The following is a 24,628-nucleotide window of genomic DNA, read 5'->3' as shown; positions in this document are numbered from 1 at the left end:
ATACATTGTAAAACAATTAGCATACCACTCATTTTCTTATGTTGAATGACTTCTGTTTTTCTATCTTGTAACAGTTTTTCAGCTTTATACATAGGAAAGTTGTAAAAAATGTGAATGAAATAACAAAAAGGATCTGGTCACATTTTTGGGTCATTAAAAAAAACAAAACAACTTCATCAACACATCAACACATGTAAGAACTGCACCTACAGTAGAGTTCAGGAAGGGGGTCTGCTAGAGTCACTGTAGGATCACCTTGATCCTGGGTTCTTACCTACATTTATGTCCTGTTTGGAATCTGAACCTAACACAAGTTCAAAGGAGTTAAGATCCAGAAAGAGATTCATACTACTCACCCTCCACACCTGCTGATATAGAGAAAAGAGTGACAAATTAGATATCAAGTAGATCCAACTACAGATTATGTTAAAAACAGCAATTTTGCTTCACCTGACTGGGAATTCAGAATTGCAACTCTAAGTTTTGTTGCATTGCTTTAACGCCCTCAGGAGATGAGTAGCAACCAGTATCGCTCTATAAAAGAAACCTTATCAACAAACTTAAATTTAACAGCAGATGTCAATAAAACTCTGGGGATGAAAAAAAAAAAAAAAAAAAAAACCAAAAAAAAAAACAACAATCACAAAACAGAAGGATGTGTATAAAGTGGAGGATCTCAATTTGAAATGCATCGTGTGAAATCTAACAGCATCTGGCTGATATATTAGTGCGCTTGAAAGACAAAACAGAACAAAAAAAAAAAACCTTTTAGCTTCTTTTTATTGGCTTTCAGAGTAATTTTGCTGAATTGTCTTCCTAGAGAATATGAGAAATGCCAAAAAACAATGCAAAACACAGCGGTATATTTCCCAGCATGAAGAGTCAGCATTCAGACCTTCAATTCAGACAACAGCAGGGACTGACCTACATGTCTCAGAGCTCATCTTAGGCTAGTAGTTGAGCCAAAAGAAAATCACTTTCATTATTAATACACAGTGAATGCAGATACCTCAAAATTCTCAGGCTGGTTATTACATACCCTGATTTGAGTGGGATGCAGCATCTCCTTTGTACAATTGGTAAACTGATTCTTGCACCTGTGTTGCCTAACTTACTTGCAGGTACCACTAGCCACCCTTTTGAAAAGAACAGAAAAAATCTTTTAAATACATTTAAAAAGATTTAGAAAAAAGTTAGAAAAGAAAGCAATTTTTTCATCCATTAGAAGTGCAGCACCGTTCTGAAACTTGAAGGCGCTGAAGCATCAGCAGTTGAATGGCACAGTCCTAAGCTACTTTGGAAAATGTCAGACTGGTGCTGTGCTTCTTTTTCATAGAAAGGCTAAGAGGGAGCTGCAGATACCTTGCTAAAATGCATAGAAAACCCCTATGCAATTACAGCTGGCATTTGTTGATAGTGTGCCGAAGTAATAAGCATAGCTTTTTCCTGTAAGCTGTCTTCTAAGAAAGTTTTCCAGTTAAGAACTTTATTGGAAAGACTGTGAGGATTCTTTTCAGGTGAGGTATCTGAGGCCTTTCAGAGATCCATTTTGCTGATATCTGGGACACTTATATCTGGACTCAAATTTGCAAGGGAATTGATGAAAATAGGGATGATATCTAGACCATGCTGTTAGGTTTATTTTCCTTGGAGAGAGGCTGAAATGTCTTGGGCCCTGCCATCCCCTTTATAGTCCTTGTATGTGACTCTCCACTGAAAACTCCTTGAAATAAAGCTACTGAAGGACACTGTGAATAGAAGTGTCACAAGTCTGATGCCAAGTTGTCAGCTTCTTTGTGACACTACACCACCAAGATTCTACTGCAGGATTCACGGCGTCATTTCAGATTTCCGAGTTCTCTTGCTTAACTGTAGCGCAGAAACAAAACTAGATCTCAAAAGATGTTCTGAATAGAGGGTTATATCACCAATAAAACAACATCATGATATTATTTACTTCTTTCCTCCTCAGTTTCTAGCTGACATTACCATTCCAGCTTAGTATCACTCTTCTAACCCTCTGTATCACTCTGAGATGAAAAAAATTTGCTGAATACTTTTACAATGACTGGAATGTCAGCAATGCGGACTTTATGACAGGAAGACTTTTGGGGGCACTTCCAACTCCAAGGCTTTGGACAATCCAGCTTCTTGAAAGATTCAGAAAAGCATAGAATTTAGTTTTGCCAGTAGCAGTGTCACCTTAAATATATCTGTACAGCTTTATTTCACAGAAGGAATCACTGGTGCTTTGGTTTATAAGCCGCAGCTGTAATGACCAGCTTAAATAACACACCTGAAGGGGGACTAAAGCAATGTTCTTGGAAGGAGTTCCACTGTGAGAAAAAGGTTCTCCATGAATAGTTCTCCCAGCCACATTCTCCAGTTCATACAGGTCCAAGTACAATCTGTATGAAGCCAAAGCTCGTCACTAGAAAATGAGCCACTTGATATATAATGCATTTTTAAACATCTGCCTGCATTTGACTTTTCTTACATTACCATTTCAAAGTGAACTGACAGCCTTGAATCTCCCTCCATTTGTAAGTTCAATTACTGTAACTAGTCACAAATCTTCAGCTTCACGTATAGTTTTTTGTTAAACCAAGTTCACTAAAATGCCAAGACAACTGACCTTAGAGAACAGTTTCAGCATTACAAGTCCCAGCTACTCATAATAATTCATTGATCACTTTTCTTTCCTTCCTCCCCAAACCAGCCAATGATTAACCATGAAACCATAAAACAGCAACAAGAAAATACCTTGGCTTCTTCCGGATTCTAAATTGTAAAGTTCTGAATTTCAGGCTTTTTCTTTCCCACGCCTGAACAAGGCTTCAGCTAACCCACTAGAATGCCTCCAAGAGTGACCATAATCAAATGCCAAAGGAAGACTGGTTACAGGAGAGGCATGTACTTTTGTCATGCACTCTCCCAGTCTTTAATTATTTTCAGCTTAGGGGATTTCCTGAGTCTGATGCAGTTTATCAACTTATTAACCCCCAATGGAACTCTCTTCCAAGTTCTTTTTCCCTTCTCCCCTTGAGTTCATGTAAACTTTCTGTATTTTTACACAAGAGTCATACTTTATACTAAACCTCTTGATTGTTCATGAAGTAAATGTCAGAGGGGAATGGTATGAAGAATGAGTCATTTCTCTGTCCTGACTCAACTTTTGTATGGGAATGCTTTCCTGTGAGGTTATAGGGAATAGGAGGTAACTGTTTCTCCTTGCACAAGTCAGGCAGATCCCAAGTGCAAAACTTAATTTTAACAAGCTAGCAAAACAAAAAGCTTTCTTGAATTCTTAGAAGTGTGTTGGTCAATTTCCATCTTTAAAGTGTATGGACTTTTCTATGATTCACTGAAAAAAGTAGGATAAAAATGAACTTTTGTTCACTGAAAAAAAAAACCATCACTGAGGAGCAATAAAAATTCTACCAAGAACTGAAGTCTACTTTTCAGTATCATAGTCTAAGCTTATTTGACATAAATAATGTCTGTGTTCACAGGATCAGTCTTAGCATGAAAAAATTAATGTAAGGGGTTATCAGAACCATCATATCTGCTTCATATAGCACACTCTATACAAGCTCAGATGAAGTTAGAATGCATGTTTTTTCAGAAAAAAAAAAAAGAGTGAGACAATGAAAAGATTCTAACTTTCAAGCAAATAACATCCTTGTAAGGAGACAGTGCTTTGGCTTTCCTCCTTTCTCCCTCTCCCCATTCTAGTGCTCCATGATGGAAGCAAAGACAAGTATTAATCACTATATGACTTGAATGCAAAATTGTCCCTAAGAGTCTGGCATCATGCCCAGGTTTTTACTCACTCCATGACAAATGCTGTTCTCTTTAGCTAGAATTTATCCAGCCTCATCAATAAATACCTTGAGCTTCATTTGGTCATTTGATGGACATGATGAGACTAGATTCCAAAACATTCAGGACTGTGCACAGAATTTCACTATTCTAAAAAATGTGGCAAATATCCCTAAGCAGGAACAATTTTATTTTTTTTTTTTCCTGACATTGAACGCCTGAATAATCCTTGCTGGCCAGTCATAAGAAGAGGGTTTTCTAAAACGTGTTGTTTTGTTTTACTTTCCCCCTGTACATTACTCTGTTAGCCATTTTCCCCTTCGTGGTTTGTTTTACAATCACCACTTTTCTCACCCATGCATGATAAGGGAGAGTATATTCTCATCTGCCTCTTAGGAAGCCAGATCTGGTTTTCACAGAATCACAGAATGGCCAGGGTTGGAAGGGACCTCAAGGATCATGAATCTCCAACCCCCTGCAACAGGCAGGGCCACCAACCTCCCCATTTAATACTAGACCAGGCTGCCCAGGGCCCCATCCAACCTGGCCTTGAACACCTCCAGGGACGGGGCATCCACAGCCTCTCTGGGCAGCCTGTTCCAGCACCTCACCACTCTCTCTGTAAAGAACTTCCCCCTGACATCCAACCTAAATCTTCCCTCCCTTAACTTCAAACCATTTCCCCTTGTCCTGCTGTTATCAACCCTTGTAAAGAGTTGATTCCCCTCCTGTTTGTAGGCTCCCTTCAGGTACTGAAAGGCTGCAATGAGGTCACCCTGCAGCCTTCTTTTCTCCAGGCTGAACAAGCCCAGCTCCCTCAGCCTGTCTTCATAGGGGAGATGCTCCAGTTCCCTGATGATCTTTGTGGCTCTCCTCTGGACCCTCTCCAACAGCTCCCTGTCTTTCTTGTAGTGGGGGCTCCAGACCTGGACACAGTTCTCCAGATGGGGCCTCACATTTCTTGCTTTTCCATCCCAGACCAGATGATCTAAAATAACAGGTTTTTAGTATGGCAAGCGAGTACAACACACTCAGTGCCACCATCAGTCTCTCCTGCTCTTGAGTCCAGTTAAAATGTTTCTACTGATAACAGAACAGAATAGATACAGAATTCCTTCTGTACAATGTGGGGCTCCAGCAGGTAAGACAGAAGATGTAGATAAGTGCCAGGTGCAGGCAAAGAAACAGCAAAATAAACACATTTTTGCAAGCTGTTTAAATGAGACTCACCAACTGCTATCAGTTTGAATGCTTCTGCTATTGCTAAAGCAGCAAAATCTTAAAAGTATGTATCAGAGGACTGGGAACTACTGAACAGTGTATGTTTCAACACAGTCAGAAACAAAGGCATATGTCTGGGACCAAAGAATGTAGGCCAAACTCATCGAACTGTCATGGAATATTGCATAGCAACAGTTCTTCAGTGTGACCTCCCAGTCATGAACAAGGTCTTGCTGACCACAGGTGTATGGGCCAAGTTTGTGGATAAGATGGCTCGTAAGATTCCAGGATGTCAAAGAAAAAACAGTGAACCAGAAAAGAATTATCAGCTTTCTATGACAAGCTAGAGAGAGCATTGGTGAGAACATGATCTAATGTCTCTCCTTCAAAAATAAAATACTCATCAGGTGATTCAGATGAGTATCTTCATGAGGGTTAAGAAAAAAACAAAAAAAGCAAAACCAACAAAACACCACACAAGAAGTATCAGCAGAAAATAGTGAAAATATAGAAAAGGTTATAGCCCTTATAAAGATAATCAAGGTATGACTCAAGCATAATCTGTCAGAATGTTCATGGAGTGAGGAAAGATGTTTTCATTCTTGATGCAAATTTATAGTAGTAGAAGGACAATGTATGAAGAGAGTAAAAAATTCTCATTTCATATTACATTATTCCTTAACAGTTTTAAACTAGAACTGAGATTGTCTTTACAAATATCTTTCCTTGAAAGATGAATTACTGAAGATAATGCCTCAAATTACACTATCAGTAGAAAGCAAGACTAAAGCTGATCACCATCTCCCACCTACAGTCCATTCCGTGGAGTTTGGCTCCCAATTTGAGTTTGCACTCACCTCCTGCAGTGGTTGAGTTCATTTGGTCTCTCCAAACTCCCACGGGGTTGGACATACTTTCAAGAGGCCATAGGCCACTTTATTTTAAGCAGTTCAATGAAAGAGGAATCATTTTCAGCTCCCTATAGATTTTCATGCTTTCAAAAGGCCAAAGGCTCTGCCAAGCCCAGTTTCTCTTCTGAGCTGGAATGGTAAAGGCACATCAGTTTCTGTAGCCAGAGGCACACAGAGCACAATATGGATGTCGCTGGAGTTAGCTGCATTCAGCCCTCTGCTCCTGTGACTATATGCATATACGTAGATGCATCGATTAGCAGCAATTTTCAACACATTCCTAATCAAAGCTTAGAACAGTCACCCATGAGACAGCAGTGAAAGGCCTTACCTGCCCTGCCATTACATCTGAAGCTGAACAGCCTCCCCTCCTGCCAGGCTGTCAGGCAGACCTGCCACCCATCCCAGGGAGACAGAAGGGAAGGTGCAAGGAAGAGGAAGAGGCAGAGGCACCCCTCCTACACACACAGCTGCTGCTGTGTCTGCACACAGCAACGAGGAGAAGCCTCGAGACTAGCCTGCTACCCGGAGCGTCTGTGTCAGTGTGAGCATGTACTTCTGTTAGAGATGGGGAATGACAGGAACAAGGCATATCTCTTACAACTGCACAGCCTCTCTGTGATGGGTACTGTTATCAACTCAGAAGCATCCATCGCTCAGGCCTAAAGGCAGATCTCTGAAGTGGGATGCAGCACTCCCAAAACTGGCAGAACCATGCTCTTCTAACTTCCACTTCAATGTAGTAGCTCAACAAAGGCTTTTTACAAGACATACTGTAGAGCTAATGATTCAAAAATCCATCTTTGTAAATTATTATTCTTTGAAGAAAAGAAAAAAAAAGTTTAAGTTGTTATATTTTATCATCTGATGAAACTTTTCTTTGAATCCTATTCATAGAGCCATAGAATGAATCATATAATGGCATGGATTGGAAAGGACATCAAGGATCATCAAGTTCCAACTCTCCTGCCATTGGCAGGGTTGTCAGCTGCTAGATCAACTACTAGATCAGATTGCCCAGTACCCCACCCACCCTGGCCCTGAACACCTCCAGGAATGGGTTACACACAACCTCTCTGGTCAACCTGTTCCAGCATCTCACCATTCACTCCATAAAGAACTTCCCCCTGACATCTAATCTAAATCATCCCTCCGTTAGTTTAAAACTATTCCCCCTTGTCCTATCACTATCTACCTGCATAAGAAGTTGATTTCCTTCATGTTAATAAACTCTCTTTAAATACTGGAAGCCCACAATGTGGTCTCTTTGCAGCCTTCTCTTTTTTCCAGGCTGAAGAAGCCCAGTTCCTTCAGCCTATCCTCATAGGAGAGGTGCTCCAGCTCCACACCCTTCATGTGCTGGGGATCCCAGACTTGGACACAGTACTCCAGCTGGGGCCTCACGAGGGCAGAACAGAGGAGGACAAACACCTCCCTCACCCTGCTGGCCACCTGTCTTCTGATGGAGCCCAGGATACCGTTGGCCTTCCAGGCTGCAAGCGCAATAGAACAACATCAGCACACACATGGGCTAGGAACCATGTTTGTTCACGTTTGGATAGTGGAGGGATGGAAACGACACCATAAAAGACACCAACTGTGTTAAACACACGCTTTTCAGTTAGTGCCATGGCCCAACAATATTACTTGCCTACTATGGAAAATGGAAAATGACTTCAGTAAATGAGATGAACAGAAGAGGAAAGCACACAGTAGGAGCTTGAATACAAACTGTGAAATCTCTTCCTTTGAAAGAAGGATAAATATCTTTGTGGTAACCTTTTACATTGTTTTAATATAAAACTAAAAGCAAACATTTCCAAAAGGAGCTGTCAGCCACAACTGAATTTATTTCAAGAGATATTTATCAGAACTCTTTCTATAGTTGTATCAACACTTTCTTCTCTCAAATAGTGCATTACATTTTCTCTAGATTAGCTCCTGCTTTTAAAACCCTTAAATTTCATCTCTCTCATACCTGGATGCATCCTCTGTAAGACAACTGCTATCAACATGCTCAGAACTTTGCAGGACTAAACACTGTAGGAGTTACAAATATTTTTAAGCCATATTCTGCCTTCTTTTTCATTCACTCCGTAATGCTTCCATATGGAAAAATCATCTGAATGACTCAAACACTTTGTCATATCTCACTGCCTCTGGAAGGCTAAAACGTTCAACTTTGCTTCATCTGGTTCTTCTTTTTTCCCTATGGGCCATCAAATACATACAGCAGTCTGATGCTTCAAACTGAAAACAAAACAGCAGCAGTACTGGTTTTATCATAGGAATAATAGAACATTGAGACAAAATAAATCTGATATTAATATTCATACCTTAGGTTTTTTCATATCTGAGAAAGAGACTGAGACTGGGATGTAACTCTCTAAGAGTTGTACAAAATGTGTTAGGTGTTTACTTTGAGTAAACAAAAGGTACCACTGAAGCTCAGACTTCTATAAACAACAATGTATTTAATCCAAGATGAAACTATCACACTCCTGAGAATGATAAAAGTTGTATTATTGTCAAATGTAGAATACAGTGAAAAACATTAAATAAGAAAAGAGCTATAAAAATGTCAGTGACTTGATTCACAGCTAAGAAAACTGATTTCAGGTTGGATAAGTGAATAATAAATCACAGTTAATTATTTATAAAACTTATTATACAAGTTAGTTATTTTAAAGGAGATGCATCAGCTTCTTGCTGATAGAGTCACTAAGACTGGAAAACACCTGCAAGATCACCTAGTCCAACAGTCCACTTACCACTAATATTTCCCTACTACTTATTACATCTAAATGTTTTTTACCTCTTCCAGGGACGGTGACTCCATCACCTTCCTGGGCAGCCTATTCCAGCACCTCATCACTTGTTGGGGGAAGAAAATTTTCCCCAGTATCTGCACAGCAGGTGCACATTCAGCCCAGGATATCTACATCCACATGCCAACTGTTACCACCTGTTCTCCTTACCTTGACGTAGAGTGCTGGCTTTTACAGAAAACATCAAGTGACAGATAGAGAACTGCCCAGTTTCTGCAGTTGCAGATGATTACTCAGTATTTGCATAAGCAGATGCTTAGTTAGCTTCTAGGGCTCAGGAGGCGCCTGAGGTATTTGATAGGAAGCTAAAAACCTGTTTTCTTTCATTTTGTTGCAAGGTCACTAGTGACTTTGAAGAGCAAAGGCAGCTGAATTTCTTATTCTACAGAAAAATTATCCTTAATAGTTAAATGCCTCAATATAGTCAATACAGTGCTAAAAATTGTATGCATTTGAGATCTTAGTTTGCCATTGTTGTGATTCAGTGTTAACAGCTAAAGGAGGTGAATAGGTGCTGTTCATTCTCTATTCTTTTTATTTTATCTTGCAGTCTTTCATCTCACCCAGCTATTCCTGAAGGGCATTAGTGCGTCTTTTATTCAGATACAGACATTATCTTGATGACTGTAATGAGCAGAACCTTTCTGTTTGTTTGTTTAAATACAAGTTCAGATTGTGAAACAATTATGCAAATAGATCTTAATATTTTTGTGCTTTATAATCTCATTTAAACAGGGATTTTTGTTTTAAAGTTACTGCAACAAACACCAAGGCCATGCAATGATAACACTTTTACAAGTGGCTGTCTGTGAATAAAAATCATAATAAAATAACCTGTAAGTTCCACTTCTGTGTGAGAGTATGTAGTAGAAACAATATATTTATAAATATGCATTAAAAAAAAAAAACATTCATCAAGCTTCAGATCAAGGAGTAACAGTAATACATTTGCCTAATCTGTTACTAACTAGAAAGTACATTTCAACATGCCAGATGAGGATAATCATATGCAAAAATGATTGTGTCAGTTTCTAATGTAAGCTACAGACATTTTTACAAGCAGTGCATAAGAGCAAGCCAGCATAAAAGGAAGCAATGCAAGACCCCAACCTCTCCATCAGTGTAAGTTTATCAGAATGGCCTGAAAAACAGTTGCACAGTAGCCAATACAGCTAGCTGGGGAACCATGTACATGCCACTTTTAGAAAGATTATATTACGGGAGTCAGCATCTGCTTCTGCCATTGCCAAATTTAGTTCATGTGGCTAAAATTGTTGACACCCCTGTCACAGAGATGAAAAAACAATGGTTAGAAGTGCTATTAGCACCCCAAGTAGGTAACAGTTCCCAAGGAGCAAGTTTGCTCCTTGTGTCAAAGGATTCTGCAAGAGATCCCAAGATCTGTGGCAGGGGGTTGGAACTTGATGATCCTTGGGGTCCCTTCCAACCCAAGCCATCCTATGATTCTACGATCTGCATGGATAAAACCAGCGTGAGGATCAAGACCACAGTTTATGTCATTCATGGATAAGAGTTTACAGGTATAGATTAAGTAGTTCAGCCAAGCAAATCAAGATGGCCCAGCCCCCTTAGCCTATGTTTAGGTGCCACACAAGTCACTAAAGATGTCTTATGGAGAATCTGCTGTGTCAGCTTCCCAGCATCTGCCAGAAATGCAACTGAAGAGATGTTAATTAACATTTTCCTGCTGCTTACTGGAAGTCTTTCCCTAACTGGTGAATGCTCAGCATTAAATTCTTAACAGAAAAATAGCATTAATAAGTACAGGCTCTTCATGGTTAGAATAATGAGCAGAAAATAATTTGTTCCATTGGTTGTAAACAAACTCATTTCTAAAACTGTCCAGCAGTTCTCAATGGAGAAATTCAAGGATGGTGTTAGCTTGCTTTGAACTACCAGCTGTCCATCATTCAGCCAGAGGAACTGAAGAGCTGCTATGACATTTGAACCCTCTGATTTTAGGAGTTAGAAGACAGAGGAAAAAATAGGAATTGTTCCTAAGAGGAAGAGTCAGTCAAAACTTTGACAGACATACAAAACATTTTCTTCCCTTCTGGCACTTCTGCCCCTTGGCAAGCAGCACATCCATTCTTTTCTTTCTAAGGCAATTATTAAAAGTTCTTGGGCTTTTTTTCTAGTTTACGCATATTCAAAGAGTATCACTTTTAAATTCAATGATTTCATAGACATCAGCTAAGTCTGAGGTTCCAAATGTTGTTTGTGAATTATATACAATAAATTAGTGGATAGATTTAATTATGCAAACTCCAGTGAGGTCAATGGTACGTTTGCTTGAATAAGAAAAAAACTGTAGTATACTACAAATGATACATGAAGGATTCTAAAGATCCTACACAAAACTACTGAATTTCTAGGCAGAGATGCTTGTTCCCAATATCATTAACAGGATACTGATGAATTCATAAAAATCAGTCTAACCACCCATGGGCTTACAGAGGGATAACGATACTTCCACCAAAAAGACAACGCAAGTAGTACCTGCCATTTAGGGAACGTCCACTGTTTTTAGAAGATTGTTACTTTTGTAAGGACAGGAATTAAAGTACAGTGAAAACAACAACACTTAAAAAGTCTCTTATTTGGCCTGCTTCCACATTTTCCCTATCGTTCCTGAACAGCACAACAAAAACAGCATCCCACAGTGAACATGAGGTTCATAAGTAGGAATAACTATCACTTAAAAAAATTTTTGAATACATACTTGGTAAGTCAGAGGTTTAGAAAGCTTTCACAAAGAAATCATAGAAATAAATGAAAAATAGTAACCAGGCTGTCTAAAGAAATGGGATAAATCACTGTTTGGACTAAACTGATAAACTTGTCATCAATCAGAACCAAAGTTTACCATTACAATTTTGAAATACATTACCTCAGTACATACAACCTTCCTCAAGCAAATATTTTGATGGGTTTGGACTAGTTTGCATAACAGAACTCTTCCTTCACAGCTACTCTTCCAGATTCCTACTGTAAGTGAATTGGAGTATCTATTTCTAACAATCCTGTCATTGTCTATACAAAGGTCCCTCCTCTGCAGTAACTCTAAATGAGAACAGTCCTCTTTGGATAGTCAGATTTTGCCTCAAAGCATATATTTCTCTTTTATATCCTATCCAAAACCTACTTTTTGCCTAGGTCTGTGTTTCTTAGTCCTTCTCCTTACTACCTCATGTGCTGCATAACACAAATGGACTTTATAGCACTACAATATTATATATAATTTGTTATTTATTTCTGAAAGCCTATTATGACACTTTTCAATATCTCATGATTCAGTGAGGCACTTTTATATCTTAATATGAAAGATAGTAATGGAGCTGATCTCCAGCACTACTTCTGTAAAGGCAATCCAACATCTAAAATTATTAAGATACTGTTCTCAGCTGCTTTTAATTGTGTTAGACTCAGCAGTTAATACAATAGTTTTCCAGTCTGATTTCTGCCTCTGGCTGAATATTTGTGCAATATTTCAGCCAAAACAGTTGAACAATATCCATTGTTTTTATCCAGTCAAAAAACCCTCAACACCTATTTTCTTTAGTGACAGTATACTTTGCAATAACGTCATATGAACAGGCAAATTAGCAGTCTTTGTGTCAAGGCTGCATCTTTTGTGTTGTCTTCCCACTTAAGTTTAGCCAGATGGGCTCTAAAAGCTCCAGCTGCAAAGGCTTTGCAGAGACTTGCTAAAACTTAACACCCAAATTGTCAGTACAAACATTAATCTGGCATCTTAAGGCTTCTGCAGACCAGAATGCATGTGTCATTTCCACAAAGCTGAACAAGGGCTACAAAGGCTTACAACATCTAATCATTTAGTAACTGCTCTTAACCAGTTGGGATCAAGGTGGAGTAAAGCCACTGAACTTCAAGTTGGGCTTGCTCTCTCAGTATTTCTGCCACTGGCACCCAAACAGCACTGGAAGGGACACAGCTGACTTCAAAAGCGAAAGGACTAAGGCTAAATCAGGGACAGGGTTAGAGAACAATGCACTGGGAATGGAACTGGAAAAGGAGAAGGAGAAAGGATACAGAAAGAGCATTGGGATTGCTTAGACACTTATGAATTGAAAGGAGTATAAGACTAGTCTTAACAAGAGAAATGGTCAGGGATCCAAATCTGAAGACAGAACTGAGACCTACGAGTAATGGATGAAACTACTGTGGAGGGGAGATCAGAGTTAGAAGCACACAGAAAAAGAAAGGAAAAAAAAAGGGACAAGTTTGATTGAAATTTGGCCAGAATAAGGAAAGCAACTTGGCAAAGCAAACATAATGAATTTTAAAAAGGAACGTTAAAAAAAAAAAGACACCAAGATGAGTGGCATCTCAGAGCAGAACAAGAGGTGGTGAGCACTAACAAACACAGGTTGGGTAAGAATAAAGAGAGGAATAAAGAGCTGGTATAAAGAGAAGCAGGAGGCTGGGACTGACTGGTCCTCGGCAGCAAGTGCTGTGCAGGGCAGAACACTGGATGGCTAATGAGAATAGCAGAAAGGTAAGAAATTTGAAGTATGGGTGTTAAGTCCAGTTAAGGAAAAGAATAGAAATGACAGAAATGAAGAGGAGTTATTGCTCACACAACAATACCTTAGCTGGGGAGAAATCCAGGAGGTATTTTTGGAAGAATGTGCCAGAGATGTCAAAATCCTTTCAGACTCAGGTATAGAACCAAGCATTCCTCTGCTGTGGGCACCCATCTCTGAATCCTGCAAACCTTTCCCAGTTCTTTCTTCACCTGGTCCACAAAGAAGAACTTCTTACTACTGCCAATTACTGCCACAGTGGCAGAGGCCTGCGCAGGGAAACCAACAATTTTAGCTCTTCTAATAACACATGGAGGTATTAAACTCTGCTTTACTGGATTCCTATCCACAAAGTCTAAGAAATTACACCATTGCATTAGGAATGATAGGAAGGCTGCAAATTTAAACATTCAGAAATTGCCTCATCAAATAATTCAATACACACAAGCAAATTATGGTGACACAGTCCTGTACATTTCTCCACAGAAATTAAGATCTGTATTGCCCAGTGCAAAAGGAAGAAGGCCTGTCCTACTTCTTATCTATCCTTTCCAATTAGTGGGCTCAAAAGCAATTATTTCTGCCTTAAGAATCTTTTTTACAGTATTCCTCGTAACACTCTGTGTGATGTAAGGCACTGACTGATTACCTTCACTGTGGAAGCTGTAACCAACTCACTTTTACAGATGGGAAAACTGAGACCACAGTTTACCCAGAGCCCCACAGTTTGCTAATACCAGAACCAGCAGATGGGCTTGAATGTCTTCCTCTCACACTCAGTGCTGATTCTTCCAACCCTGCACTTCAGTGCTGTTAGAGATGCTGAGTAACAACCTCCCCCTGACAGAGATAGGAATTCTGAGGACTCTCAGAAATGTTGCAGCTAAATTCAATCATATTCAGCTTTCTTAGCATCATACACATCAGCAATTCTCAATCTTTCTTGAGTCCTCACTGATTCTTTTGGAACAGACTCTTTCCTTCTCCTCACTGCAGCCCATTTCCATCCTCATATCCTATCTTCCAGATTTTGTTGCTTATTCCTCACTTTTCAAATCAAATCACCTCCCCCAGCTGTAGTAGCACTGGTATGTGGCCCAAGCTAGTAAACCTGTAACAGCTTATTAGCTTGGTATCCAGTCTACACCACCCTCATCTCACCTCTTTATGTTAGCATATCTCATTTCCTCACTGGCTGAGAGCTGTCACACAAGAGGACGATAGCAATGACAGAAGAAAACGAAAAGCTTTTGTGTAGCATTCTTCCTTATCCAGAAAAAACATGCTTTCTTTTCTTGACCCCCTCACCTTCATTTTTCTTTCTAACATTGTCTGACTTCACACAAGAGAAATGGTGACAAGTGCAACTGTTTGATATGCTGGCTTCAGAATTCTCATATAGAAAAGGATAAAGTTTGCTATGCCAGTATCCAGAAATATAATAGGTGTCTAGCCACGTGTACATTTACTGTGTCAGTCTGCTGCAAATGCAAAAAGATGAATTTTTCTTTTTTTTTTTTTTTTTTTTGATACAGGAATCACCCACTGAACTGGATGCTACCAAAATCACCAGCTAATAAAGCAGCCATGCGTCTCTGAAAGGAAAGCCCTCTTCCGTGGCCTGGCACTCGCACCATCTGGCACGAGCAGTAACAAACAAGCACAGATCTCATCTTCTCTTTCACAGGATCCTATTTCAGGTTTACCAAATCAGTCTCTGAATGTGACATCCAATTATAACCTGATATATAAATGCAAGAGATCTCTCATTAAAATTTAACTATTGTATGATGAGATATCCTTCTTGCAGTAAGGAATTAGAGCTAGCCAAACAACACAAGGAGCTTTCTCCTGTTATTTATCCAAGGCACAAGCAACCAGCTGAGTTGCCTTCCACAGAATGTGCTGTAAACGTTGGTCTTAACCTCATTATGTTATCGCCATGCTGTGACATTGACCAGGCTTGTGCCATTTGCAATTGCCAGTAAAGTGACAGAAGCATTTTCCTCTCAGCTTCCTATCTCAGACAGTCTATAGTTTTATTCCTAAATGTACATTATCTCTGTTCTAATGCATAATTGCAGGGATAACAAGCAGAAAGCCTCCATATCAGTTACAGCCTCTCATGCAGGCTAACTTTAATTTCCCTCCAACTAGCTCCAATTTTCCGGACTGCATCAAGAGAATACATAACTGCTCTTTGCACAGGGTCATGCATGAGCTTTCTTTACTTATAAATTTAAGCAAAACCTCAGCAGAGTTGATTAACACCAAAACGATGTTGCAGCTAATACAAATCCCCTCCATTTGTACAAGTTTAATAGTTTTCCAGTCAACACATTGTAGAAGTAAAAATCTACAAACCGCTGAAGCCAATTTCAAGCTTTTGTTATTACTACATGATATTGCTCTAGCAGATTTCTAAAAGCCAATAGCAAAAATAACTCTAGTAAGCATAAAAATACAGGATCTGGGTTTTATTATACATCTGTGCATAGTGAAAATGAAAGTGCTGCCCAGTCCAAGCTAACACCCCTAGATTTGACATAAATGGTTTCATAATTTATAGCAATTATTATAGGAAGTCATACCTCAAGAAACCAGTCAGTACATGTGTGATTTTTGTCCTAAATCAATGCATAATAGTTAACCACAATTCCTTGCTAAAAGAAAAAAATTACATATTTAGCAGAAACTTCTGTATTTAATTTTAATGCTGATTACTATGGCATAGCATTGAATAAGGCTTGCAACTAAAGACAAGGCTTATGAAAATGGAGACATGCCCATATATCACTGGTTTCTGTACTCACAAATGAATATGCTTCACTGGATCAATGTCTGATCACATCTGTGAAATTCACAGACATCATAATTCTGTATCAAAATATTATTTCATTACTGTATTTCTCCTCTTACAGAAAGGCAAGAAAACACTCAGTTCAGAATTCCTGTCTTCTCTCGCTGCCCTCTATTCAGTTAGCTTTTTAAAAATGATTGTTTGAATCTTTATCTCAGACCTAAAACAAAATATTCATTGAAAAGTTATGATGAAACTTCAGAAGAGAAATATTTGGACCTAAAGGGAAAAGCAGCAGTTTACTGGGAAACCGTCACTTTCAGACTGTATAAGTTACTATCCATCATATGTTTCCTGTAGATGGTTCCTTTCTGTCTCAGAAAGTTATGGATGGCTCAGGAAACCAGGGAAGTGGAAATATCTGTGGTAGGTTTATCACTACAGAATTAAATTGCAAAATGGAAATGAAATTTCTCCTGGGCAACTAGGAACATTTTGTATAGTTTGATCAGCCTCACACTTCTGCACAGAACACACATCTGTGTGCACTATTAACCCACATGCAAGCATTGCAGACAGTCTCCATTCCTGTTTCAGATTATGGAGCTCTAGACTTCATGGCTACAGAATAAATCTGATTGCAAAATACATGCTCACAGGTCAGAAGAAAATAATGTCAAGCCAGTATAACAAATTTACAAGAAGACATCACCAACTTCAACTTCTTTCTACTCTGTTCCTTATATTGTTTGGCTATTTGAGAATAAGGTCTCAGACATGTGCAGTTCATTCTATTTGGAATAGCCTTCCTTTAAATCTGAGTTTCATCTCATTCCGAAATACTGCTAGTGTTTTTTGACCCTTGTTTCACCCTCTTGCGTCCACATTCCCTCTCTGTTGCTGGTAACTACCTACAGTCCTGTGAAGAGTTTGAGAATGCCATGAAAAATATACACAAAAATTCTGGTCCCCAACAGAAGGAATTATCTGCCAAAATATAACAATCTGAGGGGAAAAAAATACAAAAACAAACAAACAAACAGCAACAACAACAACAACAATAAAAATACTAGCAAGAGTGACTGCTGAATTGATTCCAACAAAACATGAAGTATAATTCAATGACTCAGACCAACCATGTCCTGTCATCCACACCTTTTTGAGATCACAGGACCAAAGTCTACCGGGCAGTCAGAGCTCTAGGATTTAACCTATAACACAAAACAGAGTCTTAATTCCACCAAAGCAAACCCCTCCTAGGCCAGTGGATATTAAGTACTCCATTTTCCATTTTTCATTACTTTTTTTCATTGAGGCTCAAAGAATAAATTCCTCGGTTTACTTTGTCCCTTTGCTTTTCTGAAACATCTTGTTAGAGCAATTAACTGTGCTGCCTCATCCTCAAGGCAGTAACACCTCCAAAATCTCCTGAGCCTATAATCATTTGGTTGCTTTCTCTGGTTTTGGTTTTAAATCCTACTCACAACTAACAAGGGTATTTTGATGGATTGAACAAGTGAGGTAAAAAATGCCTCAGAAAACAAACTCAGAAAGCAACACAGCTCACAAATTGCATGTATTTTCTAAGAACAGAGCAGTTTCAGTATACCTCATTCAATGATGAGGTTGTTTGAACCCGGTATTAGCCAGAGATCTCATCACTTAAATAAGGAAATACCCACACCTAATTAAGCTCAAGACAAATTAGACATCCTCTGACCTTAACTCTGCTTAATTTTTCTCTTGAAACCTCGCAAGTCAGAACAAGCAATAAGCAACATGCTGCCTTTTATAGCCAGAGGAATAATTGAATATGCGATTTTATTAAAATGTACCAATTTCTGAAAGGTGCCACACTGAGATGTTCTAACTGTACACACTGTGGTTCATCACTGTTCAACACTATATCAGGCGTAGCATAGAGATGGAAGCAAACAAGAGACATCAAACCACAAATTTCCCCAACCCAGACTGTACTTGAAATTAACTGTAAATATAGAGAATAGTTAAAAAGTTAACAATCTCCTTTCTCCTCCTGCTTCTGTTCTTAAACTTCTCTACAGAGTTACTATGGAAAAGCTCTGCCCATAGACTCATTTAAAAAACTAATAATTTGTTCCAGAAAAGTCCTGAAGTTTGCAATTTATTTTACACAACTTCAAGAGATATTTAATCAAATGGCTTATATCCAGAGTACAGCATGGATCATTTTAATTACAGTGTCTGTCAGCCACACTAACTATCCCTACTTTGGAAAAATGGCCCTTATTTTCCTCTTCTGCTTCTCTAAAAATTCTTATGTCTCAGTAAATTTTAACCAAGAAATAACATCCAGCTCTTAAACTTTGGGAGTAAGTTTTCATTCTGATCCAGCCACACAAGTAGGAGATTTGTTCACATATTTGGGAGGAAAAAAAATGTTTTTCTGCTAATTCAGTGAATCGCCTTCCAGAACTGTTTTGCATCGTCCCCTTACCAAACAGAATTCTTCACTATGACTTCATTCTAAGCCAAAAGTAAACACTCTCCTTTCTCTACCCTAAATTACCAGCATTATCATCAGCAGTGGCATAGGAACAGCTGTATTCCCCCCACAAGAAGGAAAAGAAAAAAACCATACTGTTCAACAAAACACGTATCTCGGTGTGAAATGCACGCATTAATGCACTTCCCAGAAATTAGTCATCTAGCTATGCTTCCAGGCATCACCTGGCAGTAGGACTGCCTCAACTCCACAATAGCACTTTGAAAGGCAAAAACACCATATAATCCTCAGTTAAAGGATTCTGTCCGCAAACACCTGCAGTTTCAACTTACCAAGCATTTTTGCAGCATGCAGAAATTTGCTAGCCAAAACATCACAAATCCAGCACCCGCACGGTTTTCAGAACAATCCTAAAGCCAGCTCAATTGAAACAGGTGCTCACATGAATAGAGAAGACTTAGCACTCAAAACCAATTTTTACCTTATTATGCTTTCATCTCTGGTGGATATATCTATGCTCTCTAACTTCAGCAGTCTCTCTGGAGACTTCTAAAAAGGACTTTCAAAGGAATGAGATTAGATACCATCAAGGACTTACCAGATTGGAATTGGTGGCATTGGAATCATCTTCTGGAAAGGGGATATAGATAGCTAAGGCCACACAATTGGCAAAAATAGTCAGTAAAATAATTATTTCAAATGGTCTGAGGAACGGAGTTAAGGAAATTGTTCTGAAATGTGCACACACAAATAATAATTAAAAAAAAAAAAAAAGTAAAAGATTTATAAGAATTCTGTTTAAAGAAAACATTCCAAGCTCCTTATATTCTGAAAAGAAACATATGCCTTTTTAAGTGCTTTTAGTTGCTCCCGGCCAAAAATCTTCCTAATATGTCAAAAGCAGTGTAGGCCAGTCGCGTGCCAGTGTAAACACAGATTTCTTAAAAGTTTTTCTTCTTTTATTTATTTAGATAGCATTTTCCCTATTTTCCTTCAAGTGTGGCTGTACTGTTTTTAATAACAAAAGCCTGTTCTGAAAGGCCTGTCATCTTTCCTCCCACAGTTACTTTATGTTTCTTACTCTTTTCCATCCTCCTTTATATTTTTTTCCCAATCTCTCCCATATCTCAGAGTTAAATGCAAGGGCCCAATACATGTGTACATTCAGGTAGAAAACATTTAAATGATACAATTTATGGGGAAAAAAAGCTTTATCCAAATTGAACTTATATTGTTTATAGCCGTATTATCACTATTTTCTTTTAAATTATTTAATATAGTATTCCTTTTTCTTGTATTTGTATTTCAGCTGGCTTCATAGGCAAAAGAAATGTGTATATGAGGAATGGTAGGGACACCAGGAAAATAAGAGACCCTAATGACAGAAACTACCACCAATTCAAGGCATTACATCCTGTCATCAATGCCCTCAAAACAAAAACAGAGCAAAAAAACCAGATTGGATGTTCAACGAACCAACCTTGCACAACCTCTGACGTTGCACCGATACTCAGCGGAAATCTAAGGGCTGTTTTCTACTGACTTCAATTTGCTGGCAGTGTATTTCTTTTTTATTTTTTTTTCTGTAGACTTCTTAACCTTAGTAGCTGTGAAGTGTCTCCTGTTAGACCAGAGACCAGATTTACAGCCTGTCTATATTTACTTTCCTGCAAGATCTCCCTGGCAGATAGCTCTGGGATAACTCACCAGTGCTCTGGAGGGGAATGAAAAGCAGAAAAGGACCAGAGAATGCAAGGTATAACCTGTGCCACAGAGTGCATTTGAGTGTAAGTTTATCTACCGTGGGATTGGCTTCGCAGAGTTGCCAGATGTCAACACGGTGTGTATGCTTTTGGTCAGCAAACCACCATTCTCAGCAGGTTTTAGCAAAAATAAACTAGAGATCAGGATCTCCAACTGCCTGAACTGCAAGAAATAGACAATCTCAGGCAACTGACTTCTGTATATGTTCATATACGTTCCGTATTTCACATGTAGATGAGTCAAAGGGTTCCAAACCCACTGGGCTATCTGCTGAAGCCTATGAATACTAAGAGGTGCATGCTAACATGGAGGAAGAAGGCAGGTAGGGTCCTTTCTAAAAGGAGTCAGCTGTCATTGCAACAACTAAGGCTTGACGTAAAAGTGCAAGGATAACATGACTAGTAGACATTCAGACTTAGAAACTTCAGGGCAAACTTCAGAGCTTTGCAGATCAGGATAGATACCTTACTGATGAAAGCACTGGATTTCTCAGATACCTTAAGATGCACACACAGCGTTCATTGCATAAAGACTTACACATCCATAGGCTTTCTTTTTCTTAACTGCCTTTTGCCCAGAATTGTTTTCCTTAGAGACATTTTGTTCATAAACTTATCATTACTGACGTATTTTTTTATTTTTAATTTTTTATTTTTGCTTCTTTAAGCATTGCAAAAGTAAAATGGTTTAAAATCTGAAAATACACTGCAAATCCAGCAGAATAATAAGCAGGTAAATCTTTGCAAAATAAGGAAATTACTTCATTTCACTTTTTCTTCTATACAGCTGCGCTTTCAGGCTCCTAATACTACAGTGTTTGAATATAAAATACCATAGAAGTGCCATTTGATATTTAATATGTACTGCATTTAGATTTCAGAGGTTCAAAAAATTAAGCTAAGGTCTTCTCAGTAATTTTCAGCAATTAGGAAAAGTCAGTATACAGTTAAAAAATTAAATCTTATCACAGCTCTTTGATATTGTTATTTGTCCTTGAAGTGTTTCATCTTTATAAGCACTATATATCCAATGAGACGTTCTGAGGAAGAAGCTATTTTCACAAACTCACCTAAAACCAAACAAATACCCAAAAAAATGCAAGTGTCAGCATCTTTGGATTGCTTTAATCACATTGTTTGGTCCTCCTCTTGATCTCAGCAGTGCTGTATCCTGTTTTACAACACATCATTCCCATCATTCATTGCTGATCTTATTCATTTATCAAATGTCACTATGTGCTCTTTCTCTATAGATGTGCTTACAGGGGTGCTGGCAAGTAAACCAATATTCAGCTTCATCCTGTTAGTCATCATCCATCATTTTATGCTCAAAGTATCGCACCTATGCCAGAAGGGATAATTAGTAGCAAACCTTAACCAAAGGGATTAAAAATTAGCATCCGAAGAAAGGAATAGGCAGGCAGAAACTTTAAGGATATCTAACAATTGACAACAATGCTTTTAGCAAGTTGCTCTTCTGAAAATGATATCCTAATATGCTCATATTCTGTTTTTATCTTTTCAATGTCGCACTAGACACTGGGGACAAATGTCAAAGGGACAGAATTATCTCATTGTCTTAAATGGCTTTTTTTTTTCTTTAATCATATTAACTACTGCTGAGTTCAGTACTGCCTTCCCCTGACGTGCTTATTTACCCCTAACGTACTTTTGCTTTCACATTTATTGAAGAATCCCATTAGCTTGTGATTTACTGACTATTACTGTTCAGAGTCAGTCTTGGTTTCTCTTCAGGGAAACAGGGGAGTTACATTTCTATTTCCATTTCTATTTCACACCAAATTCACAACTTCCAGTCTTGCTGATCAGATTCAGACAACTAAGGTAGACTTTGCTCCTTCCACATGAAGGAGCCAACAGCCAAGCTCTCATTGGCTTTCCAAGAAAGCAGCACTGACCCTTGCCTTCTGCAGCTCTATGTCAGTGGTAATCGTTTATCATCTGTGACAATCTGTCTCTTGTTCAGCCTGCTAGCTCTGGCCCCATACTGAATGTGCACATGTGGCAGGATCATGTTAACTATCTGTCTTTTTCCCTACTTGGAGATAATCAGTTTATCTTTCCATATATTAGGTAGTCTTACTGGTTTCAATTGAATCCCAATATGATTAACAGAGCTTAGCCTCATTTCAGGGATTTATCACATCAGGGCTTTTTTTTTTCATTAGTTCTCTATTCAACCCCATTTTTCCCCATTCCATTCTCCATACTGTAGAAATGGTGATGCTGTGTATTCAACAAAAAATCACATGATTCCAAGTCCCAGAGCTGTTTATGTGGCTAAAGCTCTGCAGAAAGAAGGGAAAGGCAGTATCTGCCATCAGTCCCATGGAGTGGCTCAATTCTGGCTTCAGATACCTTGCATATCTCCCATCAATTTCAGCTTCAGCCACGTTTTTAAAAGAATTCAATCCCTACCCTTTATCGTTTAAGCTTCTGGCAGTTTCCTACACAAGGGTACGGTTAAGGCTTCAGTCCCAAGCATTTTTTCTCCCAGCATAAATGATCTCAGTTAAGATAGCAAATACTGCTTGTGTACTTTATGTTCCCAATGGCGCCTTTCAACTTAATGTATTGATTTCTTCCCACTTATGAACAGCGCCTGATGCACACTAACAATTTGCTGTTTTCCAAATGAGAACATCAAAAAGGATATTTCCATTCGACGATGCTGATGCATGCCCTCCGGATGGGATTTTTCAGTGTTAAACACAGCAGTGCCCGGGGAGGACGCGTAGCTGTCGTGGTACCCTGTTTTTTCTGTTTCCCATACTGCTGCCGTTTTCTCTGCGTGGAGCTAGCTGTGGATATTGTTGCATTGCCAGCACTACCCATCAATTTGGCTTGCCTGGCAGCATCAATTGCAGCTTGCCAGGACAGAGCTGCCCCTGGTGTAGGGATGTGCTCTGGGGCAAGCCCTGCAGCTGCATTGGCATTCATGTTGGCATGAGCTGGACGGGGACTCCCATAGTTGGAACCTGTGAAAGGAGAGGGGAAAAAAAAAAATTGTGAAGGTATTTCTTTAACAGTAGAAAAGATAAAGCTTTTTTTCTTATAATCATGTGTATCAGTAAAATGAAAATCTGAGGTTAAGGATAAGTGTAGGGTATCCACTTAGTGGGAGCTTGTTCCTGCAATTCAAGCCCTCATTTCAAAATAATACCTGTGCAATCATTCATCATGCAAGAGCCTCCTAAGAAGCCCAAAGGACACAGATGTTAGAAGTGTCTCAATCAATTCAATCTCCAGAAATTCCACAGAAAAGAATGTGTCCTTCATTTCATTTTTTACCCACACATTTTGCAAGTTAGATTGTTTGAAAGCTTAAAAGGTATGGCTAGCTCTCACTGCTATCACACAGGCATGCAGCACTATGCTATGTGGTATCTGGCAAAGAAACAAAACAATACTCTCAAGTTCATAGTGAAAACCCTTCTGTTTTCAAGATCACTTCAAGGTAAAGGGAAATTTCAACAAGGAGTTATATTCTCTCTGCAAACATTGCCCACATATAAGTCTAAAGCAGACTGAATAAAAGGGACGCTGAAGCAGTAGCTGCAGAAAAGGGCAGAGTTCATCACTTCTATGCCCTAAATGATGCTGTGTATACAGTCAACTTTAGACCAGACAACATACAGTTTGAAATTGGAACCAATTCTTCATCCCGAAAAACTAACTTAAGAAAGCTAAATGATTGAACTGTACTGGCAGGAAAGCCAAGATCAGGTAGTTCCATGTTTTGCACCTCTTTTAGCTGACACTGAAGGAGTGTATGCTTTCTCAATCATAATAACAGAATAAATATGTCAGGCAACGTGTCTGGTATTTGGAAGGTCTTAACAATAATTTAAGGTTACCTTCCCAAGCCAGCCCAACTGTTCAGTCATTTCTCTAAAGACAGTTATGAAGCCACTTGTGCCTCTCCAATGAGGACATTTCCCTTGGGGGACTGTGGTTCCCTTGCTTTTGAACTGAAGAGACTATGCTTCAGAAAAGTGCACATGGAAAAGTTGGGTAGTAGAAAGCCAGTAATGGAGTTAGATCACCTCTTATTTCAAAGCAAGCACGAAGTCTACCTATTGACTGTGTTTCACTTCTTTAGTTTAATGCAGAAGTATGGTGTTTTTAAACAGATCAGATGTGATCCTGTAGTTCACAGGACAAAACAAACAGAAGACCATGTGCCACCTGTTTTGCTGAAAGTGCTGG

At 38.9% G+C, this 24,628-nt stretch overlaps 1 protein-coding gene across 19 annotated transcripts in view; it reads right to left on the bottom strand.

Moving 5' to 3' along the window:
* CACNA1C (calcium voltage-gated channel subunit alpha1 C) overlaps positions 1 to 24,628 on the bottom strand; it is a 476,152-nt gene that overhangs the window by 384,342 nt on the left and 67,182 nt on the right. For all 19 annotated transcript variants that reach the window (XM_042889407.1, XM_042889395.1, XM_042889394.1 and 16 more), the window contains exons 2-3: positions 23,076 to 23,397; positions 19,234 to 19,339 (exon numbers count right to left, since the gene is read on the bottom strand). In XM_042889407.1, coding sequence (XP_042745341.1) covers positions 19,234 to 19,339; positions 23,076 to 23,397 — 428 coding nt within the window. The remainder of the gene's footprint in view (positions 1 to 19,233; positions 19,340 to 23,075; positions 23,398 to 24,628) is intronic.

Source organism: Lagopus leucura, unplaced genomic scaffold (genome assembly GCF_019238085.1).
Source record: "Lagopus leucura isolate 7727_CA_CO unplaced genomic scaffold, USGS_WTPT01 Super-Scaffold_100159, whole genome shotgun sequence".
Taxonomy (NCBI): Eukaryota; Metazoa; Chordata; class Aves; order Galliformes; family Phasianidae; genus Lagopus; species Lagopus leucura.
Note: the sequence above shows the minus strand (reverse complement) of the source record. Positions and strands in the feature narration are given on the sequence as shown.